The following is a 23,044-nucleotide window of genomic DNA, read 5'->3' on the forward strand; positions in this document are numbered from 1 at the left end:
GCCTAACCAGTACATTATGGAGTGGATGGGAGTCATTGTGCAAGATGGCATGCAACTTGGACAGCATCCTCTTTTCAGACACCACCGTCAGAGAGTCCAGTTCCACCCCCACAACATCACTGGCCTTACGAATAAGTTTGTTGATTCTGTTGGTGTCTGTTAACCTCAGCCTGCTGCCCCAGTACACAATAGCAAACATGATAGCACTGGCCACCACAGACTCAGAACATCCTCAGCATTGTCCGGCAGATGTTAAAGGACCTCAGTCTCCTCAGGAAGTAGAGACAGCTCTGACCCTTCTTGTAGACAGCCTCAGTGTTCTTTGACCAGTCCAGTTTATTGTCAATTCGTATCCCCAGATATTTGTAATCTTCCACAATGTCCATACCGACCCCTTGGATGGAAACAGGGGTCACCGGTGCCTTAGCCCTCCTCAGGTCCACCACCAGCTCCTTAGTCTTTTTCACATTAAGCTGCAGATGATTCTGCTCACACCATGTGACAAAGTTTCCCACCGAAGCCCTGTACTCTGCCTCATCTCCCTTGCTGATGCATGGCAACTATGGCAGAGTCATCAGAAAACTTCTGAAGATGGCAAGACTCTGTGCAGTAGTTGAAGTAGTATTGGGAGTTCTATTAAAAAAAGCACCCAGTAGAGTTATTGACCCCTTCCTGTTCCTAATTTCCGCCCACAGTCCCTCCATGTCTTCCTCCTTTTCGACGGCCGTGACACTATCTCTGATCAACAGTGCCATGCCCCCACCTGTTTTGCCTCCCTCCTTGTCCTTTCTGAAACATCTAAAGCCTGGCACTCGAAGTAACCATTCCTGCCCGAGCCATCGGAGTCTCTGTAATGGCCACATCATAGCTCCAAGTACTGATCCACACTCTCTCATCCACTTTGTTCATAATACTCATTGCATTAAAATAGACACATCTCAAACCATCAGTTTGACCACATCCCTTCTTGATCACCTGCCTATCCTCCCTCTTGTACTGTCTGCAAGCTTTCTCTATTTGTGAGCCAACCGCCTCTTCCTCCGTCTCTTCAGTTTGGTTCTCACCTCCCTGCAATCCTAGTTTAAACTCTCCCCAATAGCCTTAGCAAACCTCCCTGCCAGGATATTGGTCCCCCTGGGATTCAGTGCAACCCATCCTTTTTGTACAGGTCACTGCTTCCCCAAAAGAGGTCCCAATGATCCAGAAATCTGAATCCCTGCTCCAATCGCTCAGCCACTCATTTATCCTCCAACTGACTCTATTACTATACTCACTGTCGTGTGGCACAGGCAGTGATCCTGAGATGACTACCTTTGTGGTCCTGCTTCTCAACTTCCTTCCTAACTCTCTGTCTTCAGGACCTCTTCCCTTTCCCTACCTATGCCATTGGTTCCAATATGTACCAAGACCTCTGGCTGTTCTCCTTTCCACCAGGCTATCTTGGATGCGATCTGAAACATCCCGGTCCCTGGCACCTGGGAGGCAAACTACCATCCGCTTCTTTCCTGCATCCACAGAATCACCTGTCTGACCCCCTAACTATAGAGTCCCCTATCATTGCTGCCATTCTCTTCTTTTCCCTACCCTTCTGAGCCGCAGGGCCGGACTCTGTGCCAGAAGCATGGCCACTGTTGCTTCCCCCAGGTAGGCCACCCGCCCCCCCCCCCCCCAAACAGCACTCAAGCAGGAGCACTTATTGTCAAGGGGTACAGCCACTGGGGTACTCTCTAGCCTCTGACTCCTGTCCCTCTCCTGACTGTAACCCTTATCTGTCTCCTCAGGCCCCAGTGTGACTACCTGCCTATAGCTCCTCTCTATCACCTCCTCACTCTCCCTGACCATAGGAAGGTCATCGAGCTGCATCTCCAGTTCCCTCACACGGTCCCTAAGGAGCTGCAGCTCAACACACCTGATGCAGATGTGGCCGCCTGGAAGTCTCCCGGACCTCCCTCAACTGACACCAAGCACAGAAAGCATGGTGAGGACCTCAATACAATAGCTTTCTCTAAAGAGGTAGTGCTAGGCAAACTTGTGGGCCTAAAGATAGACAAGTCCCCTGGTCCTGATGGAATGCAGCTCAGGGTACTGAAAAAAATGGCAGAGGTTATAGTTGAGGCTTTGGTGATAATTTTCCAAAATTCTCTGGCCTCTGGGAATGGATTGGAAGAAGGTGAACGTCATGCCACTGTTCAAAAAAAGGATTCGGCAAAAAGCCAGTTAGTTTAACATCTGTAGTTGGGAAAATGCTTGAAGCTATCATTAAAGAAGAAATAGCAAGAAATGGATCCATCAGGCAGACAGCAAAGGCAGGTCCTGTTTGACAAACTTACTGGAGTTCTTTGAGGGTAAACAAGTGCAGTGGATAGAGGGGAACAGGAGTACATTATTTACTTGGATTTCCAGAGGTGTTCAATAAGGTGCCACATAAAAGACCTACCCATAAGATAAGGATGCAAAGAGTTGGGGGTGATGTATTAGCATGGATAGAGAATTGGGTAACCAATAGAAAGCAAAGACTTGGGATACTTGGGTGGTTTTTTTTGGTTAGCTATCAGTGGTGAGCGGTGTGCCACAGGGGTCGATGCTGGACCCGTTCACAATATACTCTAACAATCTGGAAGAGGGGACTGAGTGTAGTGTATTTAAAATGACACTAAATTGAGTGGAAAAGCAAATTATGCAGAGGATACACAGAGTCTGCAGAAATATAGTTAGGTAAGTGAGGGTCAAGGGTCTGGCCGATGGGAGTACAATGCTGGTTAACGTGAAGTCATCCACTTTGGAAGGAGAAATGGAAGATCAGATTATTATTTAAATGGTAAAAGATTGCAGCATGTTTCTGTGCAGAGGGACTTGGGAGTGCTAGTGCATGAATTGCATAAGATTGGTTTGCAGATGCAGCAGGCTATCAAGAAGGCAAATGGAATGTTGGCCTTCATTGCTCAAGGGATTGGATTTAAAAGCAGGGAGTTTACGCTGCAACTGTACAGGGCCACACCTGGAGTACCGTGTGTAGTTCTGGTTTCCTTACCTGAGGAAGGTTCATTAGGTTAATTCCAGAGATGAGGGGGTTAGACTATGACGAGAGATTGAGTTGCCTGAGATTGTACTCGCTGGAATTCAGAAGAATGATAAAAAGGATGATCATATAAACATAATCTTATAAACATAAAATTATGAAAGGCATAGATAAGATAGAGGCAGGAAAGGTGAGACTAGAACTAGGGGACATAGCCTAAAGATTCAGGGGAGTAGATTTAGGACAGAGTTGAGGAGGAACTGCTTTTCCTCCAGAATGTGGTGAATCTGTGGAATTCTCAGTCTAATGAAGTAGTGGAGGGTACCTCAATAAATATATTTAAAACAAGGCTGGATATTTTTGCATAGTAGGGGCATTAAGGGTTATGGGGAAAAGGCAGGTAGGTAGAGACAAGTCTATGGTCAGATCAGCCATGATCTCACTGAGCCTGCTCTGCCATTCAACGGGCCAGATGGCCTACTCCTGCTCCTATTTCTTATGTTCTTAGCAGAATTTCCTCTTACATTGCATCCAATTTTCCCCATCTTTGGCAACATGTTCCAGATATCAATCATTGCATAGAGAACTTTTCCTCAGATCCCCTTTAAAACTTGTCACTCTCTTCTCACCTTAAGGCTATGCCCTTTCATTTTTGATAGCCCCATCAATGGTACCTGTAGAGTTCAAGCAACATTCTGGTGAATCCCCTCTGCACGCTTTTCAGCACAATCACATCCTGCCTCTGATTAGAACTGCACAAAATATTCCTCTTGTCCTTTAAATTGTCTCATTAAATCACTTTCTGCAAAGAAGAGAAAGATGGAATAGTGTAGGGAAGTGTATGATCATGCACTACAGTAGAAGGAATAATGGCATAGACTACCTTCTAAGCAGGGAGCAAATTCAGAAATCAGAGGTGCAAAGGGACTTGGAAGTGCAGGATTCCTTAAAGGTTAACTAGCAGGTTGAGTCATTAGTAAGGAAGGTAAATTGGAGGGTCAGAGGTGGTTTAGGAAAGTGATCCCAGGAATGAAAGGGTCATTTGATAGCTCTGGCCTGTATTTGCTGGAGTTTAAAAGAATGAGAGAATAATTTCATTGAAACCTACTAAAAATTGAAATGTCTAGATAAGAGAGTACATGGAGAGGATGTTTCCATTAGTGGAAGGGTCTAGGACCAGAGGGCTAAGCTTTAGAAGGATGTTCCTTCAGAACAGAGATGAGAGCTAGTGGGTGAATCTATGGAATTCACTGTCACAGCTGGCTGTAGAGGCCAAGTCATTGGATATACTAAAAGCAGAGGTTCAAAGGTCCTTAATTAGTAGGGTGTCAAAATCATGGGAAGAAGACAGGAAAATGAAGTTGGGAGGAAAAATAACTCAATGATGGAATGGTGAAGCGGACTTGATGGCCTGAACGGCCTAATTCTGTTCCCATGTCTTATGGTCTTAAATGTCCCCAATGTGCCTGCCTCTACCAATATGTTCCCTGCGCTTAGTACTGTATAAAAATGTTCTTCTGACATCCTCCCCTTACCCCCTCCCCACATACTTTCCTCCAGTCATCGTAAAATTATGCTCTCTTGTATCAGCCATAGCCACCTTGAGAAAAAGACGCTGGCTGTCCACTCTATCTATGCCTCTTATCATTTTATGCTCCTCCATCAAGTCATCTCTCATCCTCCTTCACTCACTCCGAGGAGGTGAGCCTTGGCTTGCTCAACCTTTCTTCATTAAGACGCTCTCCAATCCAGGTAATAGCCTGGTAAATCTCCTGTGCACCCTCTGTAAAGCTTCCACATCCTTCCTAATTTGGGAGCCCCAGACTGAACACAATACCCCTAGTGTGGTCTAACCAGAGTTATACAGAGCTACATTACCACACAGCTCTTGTACTCAATCCCCCAAACAAAGGCCAATGAATAACATGTGAATGAATAAGATAAAACAATAAAATGATAGGGTGTAGAGTTTATTTCTACTCTTCACTCCACCCCAATTTCCTTTCAAGTTCAATTGCTGTTACTTTGCATGATAACTTGCTTTCCATAAAATAAAGTCACTTTATTAATTTATAGCCAAGTTATTTCAACAAAATAGTATTTCAAGAGAAGCTGATAAAAGGAGTTACGTGAAGAAGATGCACACAGGGAATATGGCAGTTAGATTGCAATAGCTTCATTGTTGCTCCTTGGATGAGCACAAACTGTTGATCAAATCATAGTTTATAACTTAAAAGAAATGATATTAATATGCAAATCTAATTTGAGGATGCCAGTGCGTGTCAGAGCTTCTAAAATAAATTGTGGTCTGACATAGAAAAAGATAATCACCTGAAGTTCAGGTGTTTCTCTGATTCCACCAACGTGCAGGAGCTCTTAGCCAGTTATTAGCTGACATGTAAGACAACTAAAAAGCTTCGGTCAAATTGCCAATCAATCAAAGCCTTTTAAATGGCTTTACATTATCTTTCAAAGACAGAACATCAAAATACAAAAAACTAAATGAGTTGTGTAATTATATTTCAGACATTGACCAGAATCAGGTAACAAGTTATTGGAGTAGCACATAGCATTGTACCAGAGCACCTACAAATAACAGCAAACTCCCAACAGCTTTTTCTTATCCATACCTCCCCTCATGGATGTTCACTTAGTATAATTAGATGAAAACTGTGGTAGGAGCACTATGATATCATGCCCTTCCTGATCGCCACATAAATTTCAATGCAATGTACTTCTAGTATAGGAAAGCTCTGCAATATGTGTACAGTCGGCCCTCCTTATCCATGGGGAATTGGTTCCGAGACCCCCCCGCAGATACCAAAAAACGCAGATGTTCAAGTCCCTTATTTAACCTGGCTCAGTGCGGTGGTATTTAGGACGCAGCGGAACCCCGGACTTTATTTAACATGCTCAGTGCGGTGGACATTAGGACCTGGCTGTGCAGCTCTCAATCTGCAGTGTTTCTGTTCACAAAAATAATCACAATCATGATTGAAAATAAGGTGGAAGTAATAAAGTGAACAGAAAGAGGTGAAACGCCATCGGTCAAGAAAAAGTGTTAGGCTACAGTCGGTCAACAATCGGAACAATTTTAATGAAGCATGTGAAAGGCCCTGCCCCAATGAAAGCTACAATTATTACTAAGCAATGCAGTGGTTTAATTATTGAAATACATATGTTTCTTAAGTGTTTTATATGCATAGAAAGGTAAAGTATGTACTATATACTAAGAAAAACGTTTGACTAACTGACGCTAAATAATACCAGATGTACCTGTTCCGACTTAAAGACGGACTCAGGAATGGAACTCGTTCATAACCCGGGGACTGCTTGTACTTTTGAGTCATTTCTAGATTACTTATAATACCTGATACAATGTAAATGCTATGTAAATAGTTATTCTGTATTGTTTAGGGAATAATGACAAGAAAAAATAGTCTGTACATGCTCAAACAATGATTGCTGGAGAGAGAACTTCCGGGTTTTCCCGATCCGTGATTGGTTGACTCCGTGCGTGCGGAATCCACGGTTAAGGAGGGCCGACTGTATTGTAAACAAACTAGATGTCTAGTACAGTGAATATCCTCACTTTATTCATCCACAATGTAACCAGGAAATAAACATCTATTAGAGAAAAAAAACAAAGAAAACCAGAGCCTGGCTTTCAAATAACATTTGAATGACTGATCAAATGACACAAAAGCAGGTGAAATGTACATATACTTGCCGTTGTTTGGTGCTTTTGACAACTCATTATGAATGATCTCTTCGGTAATGTCACGATCTCTGCATGGCTTTTTTTGGAGAGTTGCTGTAATTCTGTTGGATCTTGATCTGGTAGTTAAAACCATTGGCGCTTCATTTTTATCTTGATTACAATTTGATTTTCTACGTCTTTTATCAGCAGGGGGGATGTAAGGACTATCCACCAAATCATCTTCTGAATTACTCTCCGTATCAACACTACTTTTGGTACTGTCTACATTCTCAACTGCAGTTGGCTCATATTTCCTACGGAAAGGTGTAAGATGAATACTTTCTTCATGATCAAAATTATAGGCATCACTGCAGTCCAGAGATTTCTTTCTTTCTTTGGAAATGTAATTTTTGCTTTGATCTCTGCTCTTTGATCGAGTTCGAGGTTTCAGAGCCTCCCAGTGCTTTTTAGCTGGTACGCATTTATTTCCTTCCTTCATTTTTCCATCTCTAACCTTTTGCTCTATTTCCAGTTGAACCTCCTCTCTCTTTTCGGAGTTAGGTTGTACCCTTTGTACACTTCTTGAATTTATCATTTTCATGTTGCTTCTGAACGTAGATTTGTCTTTCTCAGGATCCACAGGGTTTCCTATTTGCAAGTGACCCAACTCAGCAACTGCTGTATCAGTTCCAAGGTTGGAATTCAGAGAATCAGACACATTTTCATCCACTTGATAATCAATGACAATTTTTTGTTCTTCATTTGCCCAAGGTATCTCTGGATAATTTTCGGAAGTGTGAATAAATTCCAAAGCATCACTACCACCAAAGAAAGAGGGTTTTTTCCTTCCCGATTGTTTCCTAACTGAAACCCCCTTTGGCAACACAGCAAATTCTTTTAACGGAGCTACTGCATCACTCTCAGAGTCTGGACTTTGATTATACGTAGATCTTCTCCCTTTTCCAAAACAAAGACATTTTCAGTATTTGCCAGTTTTCTAAATCAAAACATTGAAATACTTCAAAAATCTAAAACAGAACAATATCTTACTACCGAATAAATTTGTTTAGGGAAAAAACCTGCAATAAAAGTTAATAGGATTAGAAAAAAAAATTGCAAAGCTTTTCATTTACTATAGGAATTGGTTTGAGGTATAAACTGTTGTTTACTGACTTCAACTCTGTCTTCTGTGATACAATTCTAAGCAAATTCATCACCAAACCTGGCAAATGTATTCTTGACTTCCTGACCAATGGACTGCAATCAGTAAGGACAGGAACACCTCAGCCATGATTATTCTCTATAATGGTGTCCCACAAAGTTGCATCCTCAGCCCTCTGCTCTATTAGCTGTATATTCATGACTGAGTGGCCAGATTCTGCTCGAACTCCATCTGCTATACATGTTTACAGATGACACCACACTGAATATCTTCATCATCTTCACAAAATACAGAATAAACAGTGGTTCAGAGAACGTAGAAAAATTGTAGAGATCTGCTGATGTTGTAAAACAGTAAATGTACTGGGCAACTGCAGGAACATTTCCTCCTGTTTTACAGGGAATATTTCTCCAAGCGTTCTACTGAATAGAGGTATTTGAGTCAGATAGTATGATGCAGTAATGGTGGCTACAAAAGGGTGAAAGGTTAAAGGTCTGAGGGGAGCATTAGGGGAAATTTCTTCACTCAGAAGGTGGTGATGAGAGTGTGGAATGAGCTGCCAGCACAAGTTGCGGATGTAGGATCAATTTCAACATTTAAGAGAAATTTGGACGGGTACATGGATGGGAGGGGTATAGAGGGCCATGATCTGGGTGCAAGTTGATGGGACTAGGGAGATTAATGGTTTGGAAAAGACTTGATGGGCCAAAGGGCTCGTTTCTGTGCTGTCCTGTCCTATGACCACTGTACTGGGCTGCAACTCAAACAACAGAGTCAGAGTAGAGGAAGGAGATACAACACCCTTTCCCTCAATGTCAGCAAAACAAATGGGCTGGTCATTGACTTCAGAAAAGGGGGCAGTGTACATGCTCCTGTCTGCAGCAATGGTGCTGAGGTTGAGATCTTCTCATTCCTACGAGTGAACATCACCAACAGACTGTCCTGATCCAACCATGTAGATACCATAACTAAGAATGCTCACCAACACCTCTACTTCTTCAGTAAGGTTAAGAAACTTGGCATGTTCCCTTTAATCCTCATAAATAAACCATAGCAAGCATCATGGCTCGCTATGGCATCTGCTCTCTCTGCATGTGACAAGAGACTAGAGTTGTGGACTCAGCTCAGCACATCACAAAAACCAGCCTCCCTCTGTCTAAACTTCTTGCTGCCTTAAAGTATCTTACATACTCTGAGATCCCACCTACACCATACATTCTCTCTTCTCCACTCTTACATTGGGTTGAAGATACAAAAGCCTGAAAGTGCTTACTACCAGGTTCAAGGACAGCCTCTACCCCACTGCTCTAACATTATTAAGTAGTTCCCTAGCATGATAAGATGCACTCTTGAGCTGTCACTCTACTTTATGATCTTGCACCTTTTTGTCTACCTGCACTCTCTCTCGAGCTGTTACACTATTCTGTATTCCATTATTATTATTGTTCTTTTACTACTTCAATGCACAGTGTAATGAATTGATCTGTATGGATAAGACAAGTTTTTCACTGTACCTCAGTACAAGCAACAATGACGAAACCAATTCCAAACCCAAGCTAAATTTGTATTGGAGCAATAAGCTGCCACTGAGATCAATATCTTACATGAAATCAAATTAACATAGCCAGGATCATTTTATAGTACGTCATGGCAAGTTGTTTAAACTTGTTTTTTTTAAATAAAACCTGCACTTGCTGGAAATTTGGAAAAACTGAAAATACTGGAAATCCTCAGCATCTCACACAAAATGCTGGAGTAACTCAGCAGGCCAGGCAGCATCTATGGAAAAGCGTACAGTCTATGTTTCCTTGGACCACTTAGAATTTTCCAATATTTGTCATGCCTTTGAAAATATGCTGAATGTACTTAACTACATAGAAATAATTATTAAGTAGGTAACTTTGAAAAAGAATCAACCAAGACATTTTCTTACTGATAAATCCAAAGTATACAAATAATGGAAATCTTAAATAAAAACAAGATTCTGAACATGAGAAATTCTGCAGACGCTGGAAATCCAAAGCAACAGAGAAGATGCTGGAGGAACTCAGCAGGACAGACAGCATCTATGGAAAACAATAAACAGTTAATGTTTTGGGCCAAGACCCTTGTTCAGGAAATTCTGAAAATACCAAGCTGCACTTATGGGAAAAGATAGATATTTCACCACATAGGCTCTTCATCAGAATTTGTAATTCCCATTTCTTACTGATTACTTTTTTCTCTCCTCCATCTCAAAAATAGATTGCTTTTATTAACGCATAAAATAATTGCTATTAATGTGAATTTTACGACAGTGATCACAACATTAAGATTTACACATGATCTTACCACTTGATAACTTTTTTGATAGATGCTGAATGTTCTCCATATCAGATGGTGCATTTATGTTCTCTACAGCTTTGGAGTTCTCCAAGGGAACGTCACTAAAAAAAGAAGCCAGATGGATAGAGATTTCACCCCTCAGACAGAAATTTTAAAAAGAAAAACCTTTTCTTTAAAAAAAACTTTGGTATAACAATTTATTCAGGTGTTTTCAAAATAATTCAACAAACTCTTAATTATTTTAAAAAACAAATCAGTCCATATTACAACAGGATTTGTTTGGCATTCCAATGGTGGAGGCAAAAGGCAAAGTGAAGGTGCAGCTGAGATGGGATCTTGTTGAAGGTGATAGAAATTGTAAAGATCCATTGAATGCAACAGCATGGAAAGCGACAATCTGGGGAACACGTGAAAGGCTAGAAACGAAAGAGGCAAAAACAGACAGATAATAAAGGCTCTATAAATTATGGTAGAGCAGAAACAACTGTCATCACCAGTACAAATACAGAAATGGAGGAAATAAGAGTTTTGGCACTGAATACAGTAGGTGGAGTAGTCAGCATTGCAGTGAGGTATGAGTTTTCAGTTACCCCACTTACAATACTAAAATTCCAAGACATACTCACGGAATAATGGGTACAATGGGTGAAGAACAATCTGGTAACGCATGCAGAAGATCTTCTTCTAAGATACTTAGATCCCCATCTATAGAACCAGGATTTAACTTCAAATTCTGCAAAAAAAAAGGCACATTATATTAAAATGATTCAATACAATTCTGCTTTGCTCAAGAACTGTTTTAGATCCCATTGGGTCACTAATCGATGCTGGTGTTCATAACTCCAAACACAATAATTCAGTTAGCACGAAAGTTATGCTTTTTCGTGCAAATATGGATTCTTCTGTCAAGCCACAAGATGTGATGATTGCCATCATTGATAAACTATTAAGTGAAAACATTTGATTTAACTTGACTTGATTACTTACATCCTTCATATATATGAGTAAAAATCTTTGTTATGTCTCCATATAAATGTGCAATTTATAGTAATTTGTAATAAATAGTATGCACAACAGGACAGTCAATATAACAGAAATACAATTGTATCAGCATGAATTAATCTGTCTGGTGGCCTGGTGGAAGAATCTGTCCCAGTGCCTGTTGGTCCTGGCTTTTATGCTGCGCTACCGTTTCCCAGCAGCTGGAACAGTTTGTAGTTATCGAATATTAATCTAAAAAGGCTTGTATCTAAAATGATTTTCTCTATTGATGCTGATGAGCTACTGAATACAAAAACTGAAACCATGGATAAGAAATAATTTTACAGGAAAGTAGTGCAGGCAATCCCAGCATTAGCAGTTTTGAGAAGGGTGCATGGTTCACGTGGTAGTGATTTCCTTAACACAAAGTCATGCCATCTATGGATCTGTTAAAGACTGCAAGTTGAAAAATTTACTTATTATTTCCTCTCCCTCCACCCAACCAATTCTGTGTGAGTAAATTTTATTCAATATCTCATTCTGGAGTGGTGATTTGTGAATTGTGCAAAGGTCAATTTCCATTACCCAAATAGCTGAAATGGAATGATTGTTGGTGCCAGACGGGTGGTTTGACCATCACAACAGCTACCGATTTCCTGGGATTTTTACAGGCAGCAGTCTCTAGAGTTTACAGCGAATGGCTCGAAATTTTTTTAAAAAGCATCCAGTGAGCAGCAGTTCAGAGCAAAAACGACCAGTTAATGAAAGGTCAGAGGAGAATGGCAAGACTGATTCAAGCTAACAACAGATCTAAAAGCACATCATGCTGAAACTTGAAGCGATGGGCCACAGCAGCAGAAGACCATGAACATTTAACACAATTATTCCTACAGTTCTGATCAAAAAGTTCCAAAACTTGGGCGTCAATACCACTCTCGGCAACTGGAACATCAACTTCCTCCCTGGAAGACCACAGTTTGTGCAGAATCGGAAATATCATCTCCACCTCGCTGATAATCCACACTAGCACACCTCAAGGATGTGTGCTTAGCCCATTGCTCTACTCTCTCTACACCCATGACTGTGTGGCTAGTGTTAGGGTTAATTCGAGACTGCCATTACAGGTCAGGAGTGGCTCACGTAATATTAGGAGACCGGAATGCGAGGGAGGGGGGAAGCGAAACTGGGGATTCCGCTACACCGAAACTACTAGTGTCACGCGATTCAGTAAACAAAAGAAACAGGTAACTCGTGAGTGTATGGCATCGGGCCAATAAGATGGACACAAGTGCTCGATATTACCTAATATGTAGCGGGGGGTTGTGCTGGGGGGAAAAGGGGTATAAATAAGAGCAGATTGTAAGGGGAAGTCGGAACGCGCCTTCTCCAGCGACTCCGTGGATTCGCTGTGCCAGTTACGAATTCTGCAATAAACCCAAGTTTTGTAATATTCCGGTGTTGGTTGTCTCTCTTCCTAAACGAACACAGGGCAGAATTTCAAGCCCAACATTTGGTGACCCCGACGTGGGGAGGGAGAGACAACACAGGCTGGCGGGTCCGACAGCAGACAACTTGCGGCCGCAACCTCGACTAAGGTCAGGAAGTGCCTGTTATATCGAAGGCTTCCACTAGATAGTTAAATCACCGAGTTAGATCTTGTCTGCTGACGGATCCTCACCAACCCCAAATTACCCTGGGAGAGATCATTCCCGGTGCAGAATCGTGACTGGTAAGTACTAACTCTTATCTGTTTTTAGGAAGATCCTCCGCCCGTGGAAAAGTTTTCTGAGTGAGGGTACCCGCCGCCCACGAAGGGCATAAAAGTCTCAGGAGTGAGGAGGAGAAAAGTGTCGCGGTACACCGTAGTACACAGGGATACTTAGACTGGTTGTTAAGAGGAGAAATCTCCCACGCGAAGGTCAGGTTTTGAAAGGCGACCGTCCCACATTTGATCCTCTCTGTGTACTAGGGAGCCATGGAGCACTTCAATCTCGAGTTACCAAAACTCAGACATTTGCGTGTTGAGTAACAGAGTATATGAGAGTTTTTAGAAATATGGTAAAATTGATAACTGTGCGAGTTCAATAATCTAACAGTGAGCAGCCGCAGAGGTCGGACACCATCAAGGTAGGAGTGGAAGTGTTCCTCCAAGGCCCGGGTAAGCTCACCTGGAACGGAAAACGGTGGCATGGTCCATACTCTGTCACCGAGGTCTCCAACAGGGCATTAAAAGGTAAGAAGGGAGGGGGACAATAACTGGCATCATTTTCTACTGGCTAAATAAGACCTCTGGCAAGTGGGGAGCGTTTCTGGGACAGTCGGCTCTAGGACTGTCTATTTCAATTGCTATCTTTATCACGTGTGGTTATTGTTGCATACCCTGTATCAGGACCCTAGTCATCCGGACTATAGATCGAGCCTTGACTGGAAAGAATGGACCTCCACCGGCGTACCAGGCACCCTTGTTCCCAGTGGAAGGGGAGGACACGGCCCTCCCGGAAAGCGGACGCGCTATGGGAGGACACGGACTGAAATGGACCATGGCAAGGGGGGGATTGTGAATTTGTTCTTGAATAAGTTTTCTGAAATGTTGCATGCTACTTGTAAAAATTGCGGATGTTTAGGGAACCCCTACCCATATTTTGTGACCCTAGGTCGGACAAATCAGGATAAGCAAATAGGGAGGACACGCCAAAGAGTGCCGGGGAACGCTCACCTCCCTGCCTGATCCCGGCAGCCGCGGAAAAGATTGTAAGGGATATGGCCTCTGGGAGGCCAAGGGAGGGAGTGTTAGGGTTAATTCGAGACTGCCATTACAGGTCAGGAGTGGCTCACGTAATATTAGGAGACCGGAATGCGAGGGAGGAGGGAAGCGAAACTGGGGATTCCGCTACACCGAAACTACTAGTGTCACGCGATTCAGTAAACAAAAGAAACAGGTAACTCGTGAGTGTATGGCATCGGGCCAATAAGATGGACACAAGTGCCCGATATTACCTAATATGTAGCGGGGGGTTGTGCTGGGGGGAAAAGGGGTATAAATAAGAGCAGATTGTAAGGGGAAGTCAGAACGCGCCTTCTCCAGCGACTCCGTGGATTCGCTGTGCCAGTTACGAATTCTGCAATAAATCCAAGTTTTGTAATATTCCGGTGTTGGTTGTCTCTCTTCCTAAATGAACACAGGGCAGAATTTCAAGCCCAACACTAGGCACAGCCCAAATGCCATCTATAAATTTGCCGATGACACAACTATGGTTAGCAAAATTTCAGATGCTGATAATAGGGCATAGAGGAGATATACCAGCTAGTTGAGTGGTGTTGCAGCAACAACCTTACAGTCAACATCAGTAACACCAAGACTGATTGTGAACTTCAGAAAGGGTAAGACGAGTGAAAACACACCAGTCCTCACAGAGGGATCAGTAGTGGAAATGGTGAGAAATTTCAGGTCTTGCATGTCAGCATTTTTGAGCATCTATCCTGGGCCCAACATATAGCTGCACAGCAGCAGCTAAACTTCATTAGGAGTTTGAGATTTGGTATATCACCAATAACGCGTGCAAATTTCTACTGATGAACTGTGGAGAGCATTCTAACTGGCTGCATCACCATTTGGTATGGGGGGGGGGCTGAGGAGCATGAACACTACCTCATCGCTCCCCTCTCCCTTTTTGCATTACTTATTTAACTTTCTTTAATATACACTTCTTAACAATGATTTACTGATTTATTATGTATTGCAAAGTACTGCTGCTGCATAACAAATTTCACGACATACGCCAATGATATTAAACTTGATTCTCATTCTGACATTCACTCAGTGGCCACTGTTGGAGGATTAAGAAACAAAATTTATTCGAGACCAATTCTTTCCTCAAAGATCCTGAGATTTTGTACTGTTGCAAACTGCAAAATGTTTCTTATGAACCCTAACTAAATAACCATTTTTAATATTCTTCTAAATTTACCAAAAAGGCATTACAAAGAAATCTCATTTCATATACAGGTGTCCCGTTTTTCGAACGTTCGCTTTACGACAACTCGCTGTTACAAAAGACCTACATTAGTACCTGCTTTCGCTAACCAAAGAGGATTTTCGCTTTTACGAAAAAGACGCCCACTTTAAACGTGTGTTTATCCCGAGAAAGACTACAATGACTGTGAAACCTTGTGCGGGCAGTTGTTTGTGTATGCGTGTACATGCATGTACATGCTGATTTTTTCCTCTAAATCAATTTTGGCTCACTGTCTTCCCGATGTTGATAAGTGAAACTACACCGTACATACAATATTTCTACTTTATATAGGGTGTATATGTGTTATTTGGTATGATTTGGTAGGTTATTTTTTGGGTCTGGGAACGCTCAAAAATTTTTCCCATATAAATTAATGGTAATTGCTTCTTCGATTTACGACATTTCGGTTTACAAACAGTTTCATAGGAACGCTCTACCTTTGGATTGTGGGGGAAACCTGTACAAGTAGAGATGGCATTATTCCTTTCTTCTCAGAAAATATTTAACATAAAATTACACTTGAATCATACCGTAGTTAAAAATGCATGCAGAGAAAAAACATCAAAACAGTTACAAAGTTGCAGTAATATTATTACATGCTGCAAATTCAGGTTGTAAAACAACTGATGATAGCAACAGTGACTCAACAAACTTATCTTAAAATAATTCCAAAAAAAAGTTTAGAAAAATTTAGCTTCAAAACCTAACAAACAGCATGCTCCAACCTTCATTTAGCACACTGTAACGTATTCGCTAGAATTGTACATTTTGCACTTTGATTTGTTATCTGTTAGAATTCTATGGTTATTTGGTCAGTTTTGAAGAATCATTGTTACTAAATGGCAAGTGATACTTCTCCCTGCTGATCAACACCGACATCGCCCCTCCCTCCAGGAAAAACAGTCGACCACTCCCTGAAGATTACTAAATCTTTACATGGTCAGATGTGGTTATACCTTTCTGAAAATTAAAAGGCCACATGATTACTTCCATTCCAACAAAGCTAAAATGTTTTCTAAGAGTAAAAATTAATCATATCACATATGCCCAATTTATTTTTGCTGTTAAGTCTTGTCAGATCACAAACATTCATAAACTCCACTGATAAAAGTTCAAATAGATTTGAAATCATTTTCATTTCAAGATACCGTAGAAACTGAAACATCTGCAATAAACAATAAAAATTACAAATGAAATGAATAGGCTTGTAGTTGAATGGGATACCTTATCTTGTTTCAGGTTATAATTTTCAACCTGCTTCTTTAGCATAAGAATGTAGAATATCATCGCTTGCCGTTCTTTTTTCAAGGACAATATGATATCCGATGCATCTCTCAGTTTCTGCTTTACTGCTTCCAGAGACAAAGCTAGGCTTTGATTGTTTGCCTGGATACTTTTAATGAAAGAGTTCTTATCTGTCAAATTAAAAGAAAATAGTAAGCAGGTTTGCTAGAAACTGAAACTGAATGTTTTACAGAGATAAATTTCCATGCTTACTCAGTAATTTGGAATTAACTTTTGAATTCAAAGTTTGCTTAGCTCTGTTGACTTTGGCCTGATTCCGTTTCTCTTTCATGCGCTCCTTGATAGCTTCCAGATTTTCCTGGACAGGGACCTTCCAACATTTTTCATAAGCCATCTTCCTTCTCAATCCTTTAAGATTTGGTTATAAATAAAAAGTATATGAAACATTATTACAGTTACAAGAAAAAGTGGTGACAAAAGTTTGTTCCTTGTGCTTCTTTTTGTAGATGTAGAACAAATATTTCAATCTGCCCAGCTGAAATAAATATTTTCATCCCAATCTACTTTTAAATGGTGGATCAAAGGAATGGGAAATGCACAATAGATCATATTAGAGAAACGGGCAGCTTTGTGTAAAGAGAATGAATTGGGAACATTTAATTTCTATTTTCTCTTCCCTTAATTTTTATACTTTACATTATTTTCACTTAAATATACAGTGTATGCTGCTCTAATTCCTAAGCACTTCTTTAATGATTAACATCTGTAATCACTTTGCATTGAGTTTCTGAATCCAACTTATATTTGAAAAATCTCAAATGTAGTTGGAAAAACTCTCCTCTCTACTTACTTATGACCCTCAAGTCAGTTTTTTGTCCTATCCAAAGACTTGTCAAGAGTCTGATGGTGAAAGCTGAGCTTTGAATTCATTACCAGATTTTTTCTAAGCCAAACTTGAGCAAAAGTGTCCAGTGTTGGGGCAAACCATTTCCCAGCTTTACCACAATCTACTTGATAGTTTGTTAAGCCAAGAAAACAATTCTCCTAAAGGCTCTTTTTCTAGTTCTAAAAGAACAAATAGTACAAAATGAGAGAAATAGATTTAACATTACAGTTCAAACAATTTTCCCCAGAACTACTGAAAGAGCATCAACTCAAAATTTTTACTCTGTACAGATGCTGCCTGACCTGCTGAGTAATTACAAGTTTCTTTTACCCCCACCCCCATTTCTAGCATCTGCTGTTTTATGCTTTACAACTAGAATAAATAGCTGACTGCATACACAAGGAATATCAAAATGTACAGACAGTAGACAAGATATATAGATGCACAACTATGGTTTGCTTCTTTTTACTCCTTTAAAACAATCTTTTCACTTGTACTATTAGTCATTTGCCATTTATTCTCTCCCGCCGTACCCACCATTTTCCTTCCCCTGCCAATTTTCCCTGCTTATATCTTCTTAAAATCTGCCACACCTCTAATGTTTCCCATATTCTGATGCAAACCGCTGGGTATTTCCAGCATCACTGATATTCTTCTGGGACACGAGACTGCACACGATGGTAACTGGAGCAACATGCACAAAATGCTGGGGGAAGCCAGTATGCCAGCCAGCTTCTATGAAGACAAAACAATGGTCAAGACCTTCCGAGTTACTCCAGCATTTTCTGTGTTGTACTTTTGTATTTGTTCTTTCTGATGCTTTCAACTTTCCAAATTAATATTTTAGTCCATAAAAATCACTCATACACATTTCTCCTGTAAATAATCTGAAATGCTGACCATATTAATTTTCATTCATCAGATGTAGTTACATTTCTGATATATTCATAACACCATTGTTTCCTACCTTTACAGACAGAAATAGACCAGGAAGTTGATCAAACCTGTCCCATTCAAAGATGTGCTGATTCCATTAGCTTCCATACAATTCCTGGGGGAAACAAAAATCAAATGAGTGAATCAAGTAATAATTCTGAAGACAAGGCTTCCACAAAACTGTACAGAAATCTCAACAATCAATTCCTGATCTAAAAAAATGACAAACACACCAAAACTGGAAAGGGCCAATAACCTTGCAGGAAGATTTTACAACTCTACCTTGGAGGATTAAAGTTAATTTATAAGGATGTGGGAAACATAGAAACAGTGTAGTGGTTGGGAAGGAAAGAGTGCTCAATTTCTTTTACTTTAATGTAAGGAATATTACAGGCCAGTCAGATGAGTTTAGAGCCTGGTCCACACGTCCTTCCCCATTGATCTCCCACCTAGTACATCTTTCCCTCTCTATCCCTCTCCGCTTTTCGCAGGGATCGTTCTCTCTGTGACTGCCTGGTCCACATGTCCCTCCCTATAGATCTCCCACCTGGCACTTATCCCTGCAAGCTTAAGTGCTACACCTCCTCTCTTACCACCATTCAGGGCCTCAAACACTTCACTTGTGAGTCTGCTGGGGTCATCTATTGCATCCGGTGCTCCCTCCTCTACATCGGTGAGACGCGATGCAGATTGGGAGACCGCTTCATTGAACACCTCCGCTCCGTCCACAACAGACAGGATCTCCCGGTTGCCACCCACTTCAACTCTGCTTCACATTCCCATTCGGATATGTCCATACATGGCCTCCTCTACTGCCATGATGAGGCCAAACACAGGTTGGAGGAGCAACACCTCATATACCGTCTGGGTAGTCTCCAGCCCCTTGGCATGAACATCGAATTCTCCAACTTCCGATAATTCCCTCCCTCTCCCTTCCCCCAACCCAGTTTCACTCTGCCTCCTCCTCCAGCTGCCTATCACCTCTCTCATGATTCTGCCTTCTTCTACTACACAGTGCTTTCCCCTTACATTCCTTCTTCACCTTTCCTGCCTATCCCCTCCCCCTCTCCCACCCCTTGATCTTTCCTCTGATTGGTTTTTCACCTGGCATCTACCAGCCTTCTCCTTCCCACCCTCCTCCCATCTTCTTTATAGGGCCCCTGCCCCCTCCCTCTTTAGTCCTGACGAAGGGTCTTGGCCCGAAACGTTGACTGCTCATGTCCACAGATGCTGCCCGACCTGCTGAATTCCTTCAGCATGTTGTATGTGTTGAGTTTAGAGCATGGGCCAGCACTTGGAACTACCATATCTTTGCAATCACAGAAACACGGTGGTGGTGGTGATAGAGAGTAAGAGGAGGTCAGGACTGGCAACTAAATATTCTTGAAGTATTGGAAAGTGACCATTTATCATAATATACCTTGTCTCTGACCAGCTTCTGGAGCCACAGCATTTAATGTGAAAAGGGAAAGATTTAAAAAGGACCCAAGGGCAACTTCTCAACTTCTTCACACTCTAAGGTTTCACTGCTAATGTAATGGCTCCTCTGTAGCAGCAATGTTTGGGTTATGACTAGAGATAATGGGGCATGTTAGCCAATGAGCAGGATGTTGCTCTTTCTTGTGTGTCTGGGAGCCGGGAATTCGCGGTCTTTTGCCGGGGAGAGATGAGGAGAGAATGGAGAGAGCTGGTAGACCTCCAGACGGAGTGGACTTGGAGCGAGGATCCAAAGGTCAGCGACAATCAGAGGAGGTCAATGGTGGACGAATGGCCTATCAGTGAGTTCCAATGTTTAGACTGTTCATGAGAATGGGCCCTTGTCTTTTTTTTGTTTCTTTACTAACCAGATAGTCAAATTAAGAATTATAAAGCTCAATTGTTTAACTGCATATTGTGTACGTTTGTTATTTCATAGTACTGATTTGTAACAGGGGACACATCACGCAACATCCACCCAGATGAGATTTATTAAATTTGGCCAGGCCGCAGACTATCATCCCCTATATTAAGCCGCTAGCCCAACTGGGAGTTACATATGAAATAAGTTGACAAGGAAAGCTAGAAGGCGAGTACATCTACGATGTTTAAAAAAAAACATTTGGCCAGGTACTTAGATAGAAAACATTTGGAGGGATATGGGCCACATCCAAACAAATGGCATCTAGCTTAGACAAACATTTTGGTCAGCATATACAAGTTGGGCTGAAGAGCCTGTTTTGTGCCATATAATTCTAAGCAGCTGGACCAGTTGGGTTTCTGGTCAATGATGGCTTATGGAGGACTGGCAATATTAAAGTTCATAGTTCATTGCTGCAATTGCTTATGCTCATTATTGAGTATAAATGCTATTTATATTTGCATTTGCACAATTCGTTGTCCATTGATCCTGTTTACATTTGCTGAGTATGCCCACAGAAAAAGAATCTCAGTGTTGTACATGGTGACAAGTATCGATGAATTCATTTTCATTTTCTAAAATTCTGTAGCTTCTGGAAAGGTTCCTCAAGACTGGGAAATAGCAAATGCTATTGAGAATAACTTCCATCTATTTACTCCATTTTGCCCAGTAATGATTATGTACAAATTAATTTAATTTCTTTACTCTGACAACAATTTCAACCTCTCCAAACCAAAACTGCATCTATATCAACAGCAATCTCACCTGGACCTTCCATACTGGTGCACGATCAAGAAAGCGCATCAGTGTACATACTTTCTTAGGCATCCAAGAAGATTCTGCTTGTCCATGAAGATTCCTTTGAATTTCTACAGATCGACTATAGAAATTATTCCAATGGATTGCATTTCAGACTGATAAAGTACTCTGCTTCAGACTAAAGAACTTGCAGAGTAGTAAAATCTGCCCAATCCACCTCAGGCTTCATCATCTCCTTCCATCCAGTCCATTAATCAGGAAGATTAATGGTATCAAAGATGCCTGCCATCTTCGCCATTCCATTTTCCCTCTTTTACCTTCTGGGACAAAACACAGGAGGCTGAAAACCCAGACAACCTGACTCAAAAATAGCTACTTCTTCACTGCTATCAGACATCTGAACCAATCAGCTTTTTTGCATCCCTTTCCCAATGATGCTGTCACATTCTCACTCTCAATTCTACCTCCTTTGTTCTGTTGTTGTCACTTTAGAATTCCCTTTTGCACTATCTGTGCACCATTCTGTTGTTTTGTACACATGTTTATAGTTTACTCTTGAGTATCGCATGAGCAAAGAAATTATTTGCTGACATATATAACAGGAAACCAATCAAATCTGAAGCCACATTCTATTAAAGCTTTGCTGTGCCATATCTATGGTTCACAGCATTCCTTACAATGGCCAGAACTACAGTGGTTCAATTGTCACCATTCTAATTTAATCAATTAAAACTGTGCAGGGATTTGAAAATTAGCACGAGGGGACATAGTATTAAGGTGCTTGGAAATAGGTACAAGGGGGCTATCAGAGGTAGGTTTTCCTACACAGAGAGTGGTGGGTTCGTGGAATGCACTGCCAGAAAGGTGATAGAGACAGATACAATTGGGTCTTTTGAGAGACTCTTAGATAGGTACATGGAGCTTAGAAAAATAAAGGGCTATGCGGTAGGATAATTGCAGTTTCTAGAGTAGGTTACATGGTCGGCACAACATTGTGGGTTGAAGGGTGTGTAATGTGCTGTAGATTTCTATGTAAATCGAGAGGGTTAGTAGCTTCAAGTTCCTAGGAGAAAACATCACTAAGCTTGCCCTAATCCAACCACAAAGAAGCCACAAGCAATTTAAAAAAGTGCACCAGCATTTCTGCTTCCTCGGGAGGCTAATTAAATTTGTCATGCCCTCTTTGACCCTCACCAGCTTTTGTCAATGCGTCATAGCTTTTTGGATCCATCGTCCATAACCGCTCTGCCGTGACAGGAAACTCCGGAGCTGTGCCCACAACCCCGCTTAATCACAGAAACCAACTCCATCTACATTTCTCGCCGTCTCTGTAAAGCGATCAACATAATCAAATAGCCCCCAATCGCAGAAGTTACAAAAGCCTTAAAGCTCATCCCACCAGCTTTACAACTTGCGTTCTAGTGGCATAATCCCCGTACTGGATGAACTCTTGGCTCACAATCTACCTACCTCGTTATCTGTCTGCACTCCATTATTTCACTGGGCTCTGCTGTAATAAAATGATTACAACAGTGCATTGAAAAGTTTTCCGCTGTGACAATAAACATTTAGCCCTCACGTGTTGCACACTGGAATCCACGGGCGTTTCCCATTACCTTTGTGCGCTGACACAGCTCCCCACCCAGGAGACCTCTGTAAACAGGTCGGCCAGGCACCCCAACACGAAGGTGATAAACCTACTGAGGGCTTGTAGTACGCATAGGAAGTTACCCCCGACACAGTTGGTTTGGGGAGGTGGGGTATCGGCGATCTGCGAGCAACAAGGGTAAGTCAATGTACAATGGACTTACAACAGAGATCCGAACCCGCTATTCGTACCGCTCCGGACACAGCCATTTTACCCGAGTCCACACTGGGGCAACCACATTCCTCAACCGTCACGTCCGCCGTATGTTCCAAACAATCGATTCAAATTCCGCCACGGCCGCATCTGATTGGCTCTCTGAAAGCCGAACGTATGACATCACGCTGGGCCGGGGACGCGAACTCTGGCTTGAATGCTGTTAAGTTCGATGTTGGAATAAGTTTACTGACGATTTGCAAGGACCCTCGATATCTCTCTGCTTCATTTGGCCTTGTTTTGTTTTTTTCTCAGGT

At 41.7% G+C, this 23,044-nt stretch overlaps 1 protein-coding gene across 2 annotated transcripts in view; it reads right to left on the minus strand.

The window, feature by feature from the left end:
* LOC140732188 (shugoshin 1-like) overlaps positions 1–22,844 on the minus strand; it is a 28,862-nt gene extending 6,018 nt beyond the window's left edge. The window contains exons 1-7 of one of the 2 annotated variants that reach the window (XM_073054449.1): positions 22,738–22,844; positions 18,302–18,385; positions 16,701–16,856; positions 16,428–16,618; positions 10,833–10,939; positions 10,213–10,307; positions 6,750–7,676 (exon numbers count right to left, since the gene is read on the minus strand). In XM_073054449.1, the coding sequence (XP_072910550.1) occupies positions 6,750–7,676; positions 10,213–10,307; positions 10,833–10,939; positions 16,428–16,618; positions 16,701–16,842 (1,462 nt within the window). In that variant the 5' untranslated portion in view covers positions 16,843–16,856; positions 18,302–18,385; positions 22,738–22,844. Of the gene's footprint in view, positions 1–6,749; positions 7,677–10,212; positions 10,308–10,832; positions 10,940–16,427; positions 16,619–16,700; positions 16,857–18,301; positions 18,386–22,396; positions 22,608–22,737 lie in introns of those variants that run through there. The other variant, XM_073054450.1, reaches the window with a different exon arrangement.
* Between the last annotated feature and the right edge of the window lie 200 nt (positions 22,845–23,044).

The sequence above is a fragment of the Hemitrygon akajei genome, chromosome 8 (genome assembly GCF_048418815.1).
Source record: "Hemitrygon akajei chromosome 8, sHemAka1.3, whole genome shotgun sequence".
Classification (NCBI taxonomy): Eukaryota; Metazoa; Chordata; class Chondrichthyes; order Myliobatiformes; family Dasyatidae; genus Hemitrygon; species Hemitrygon akajei.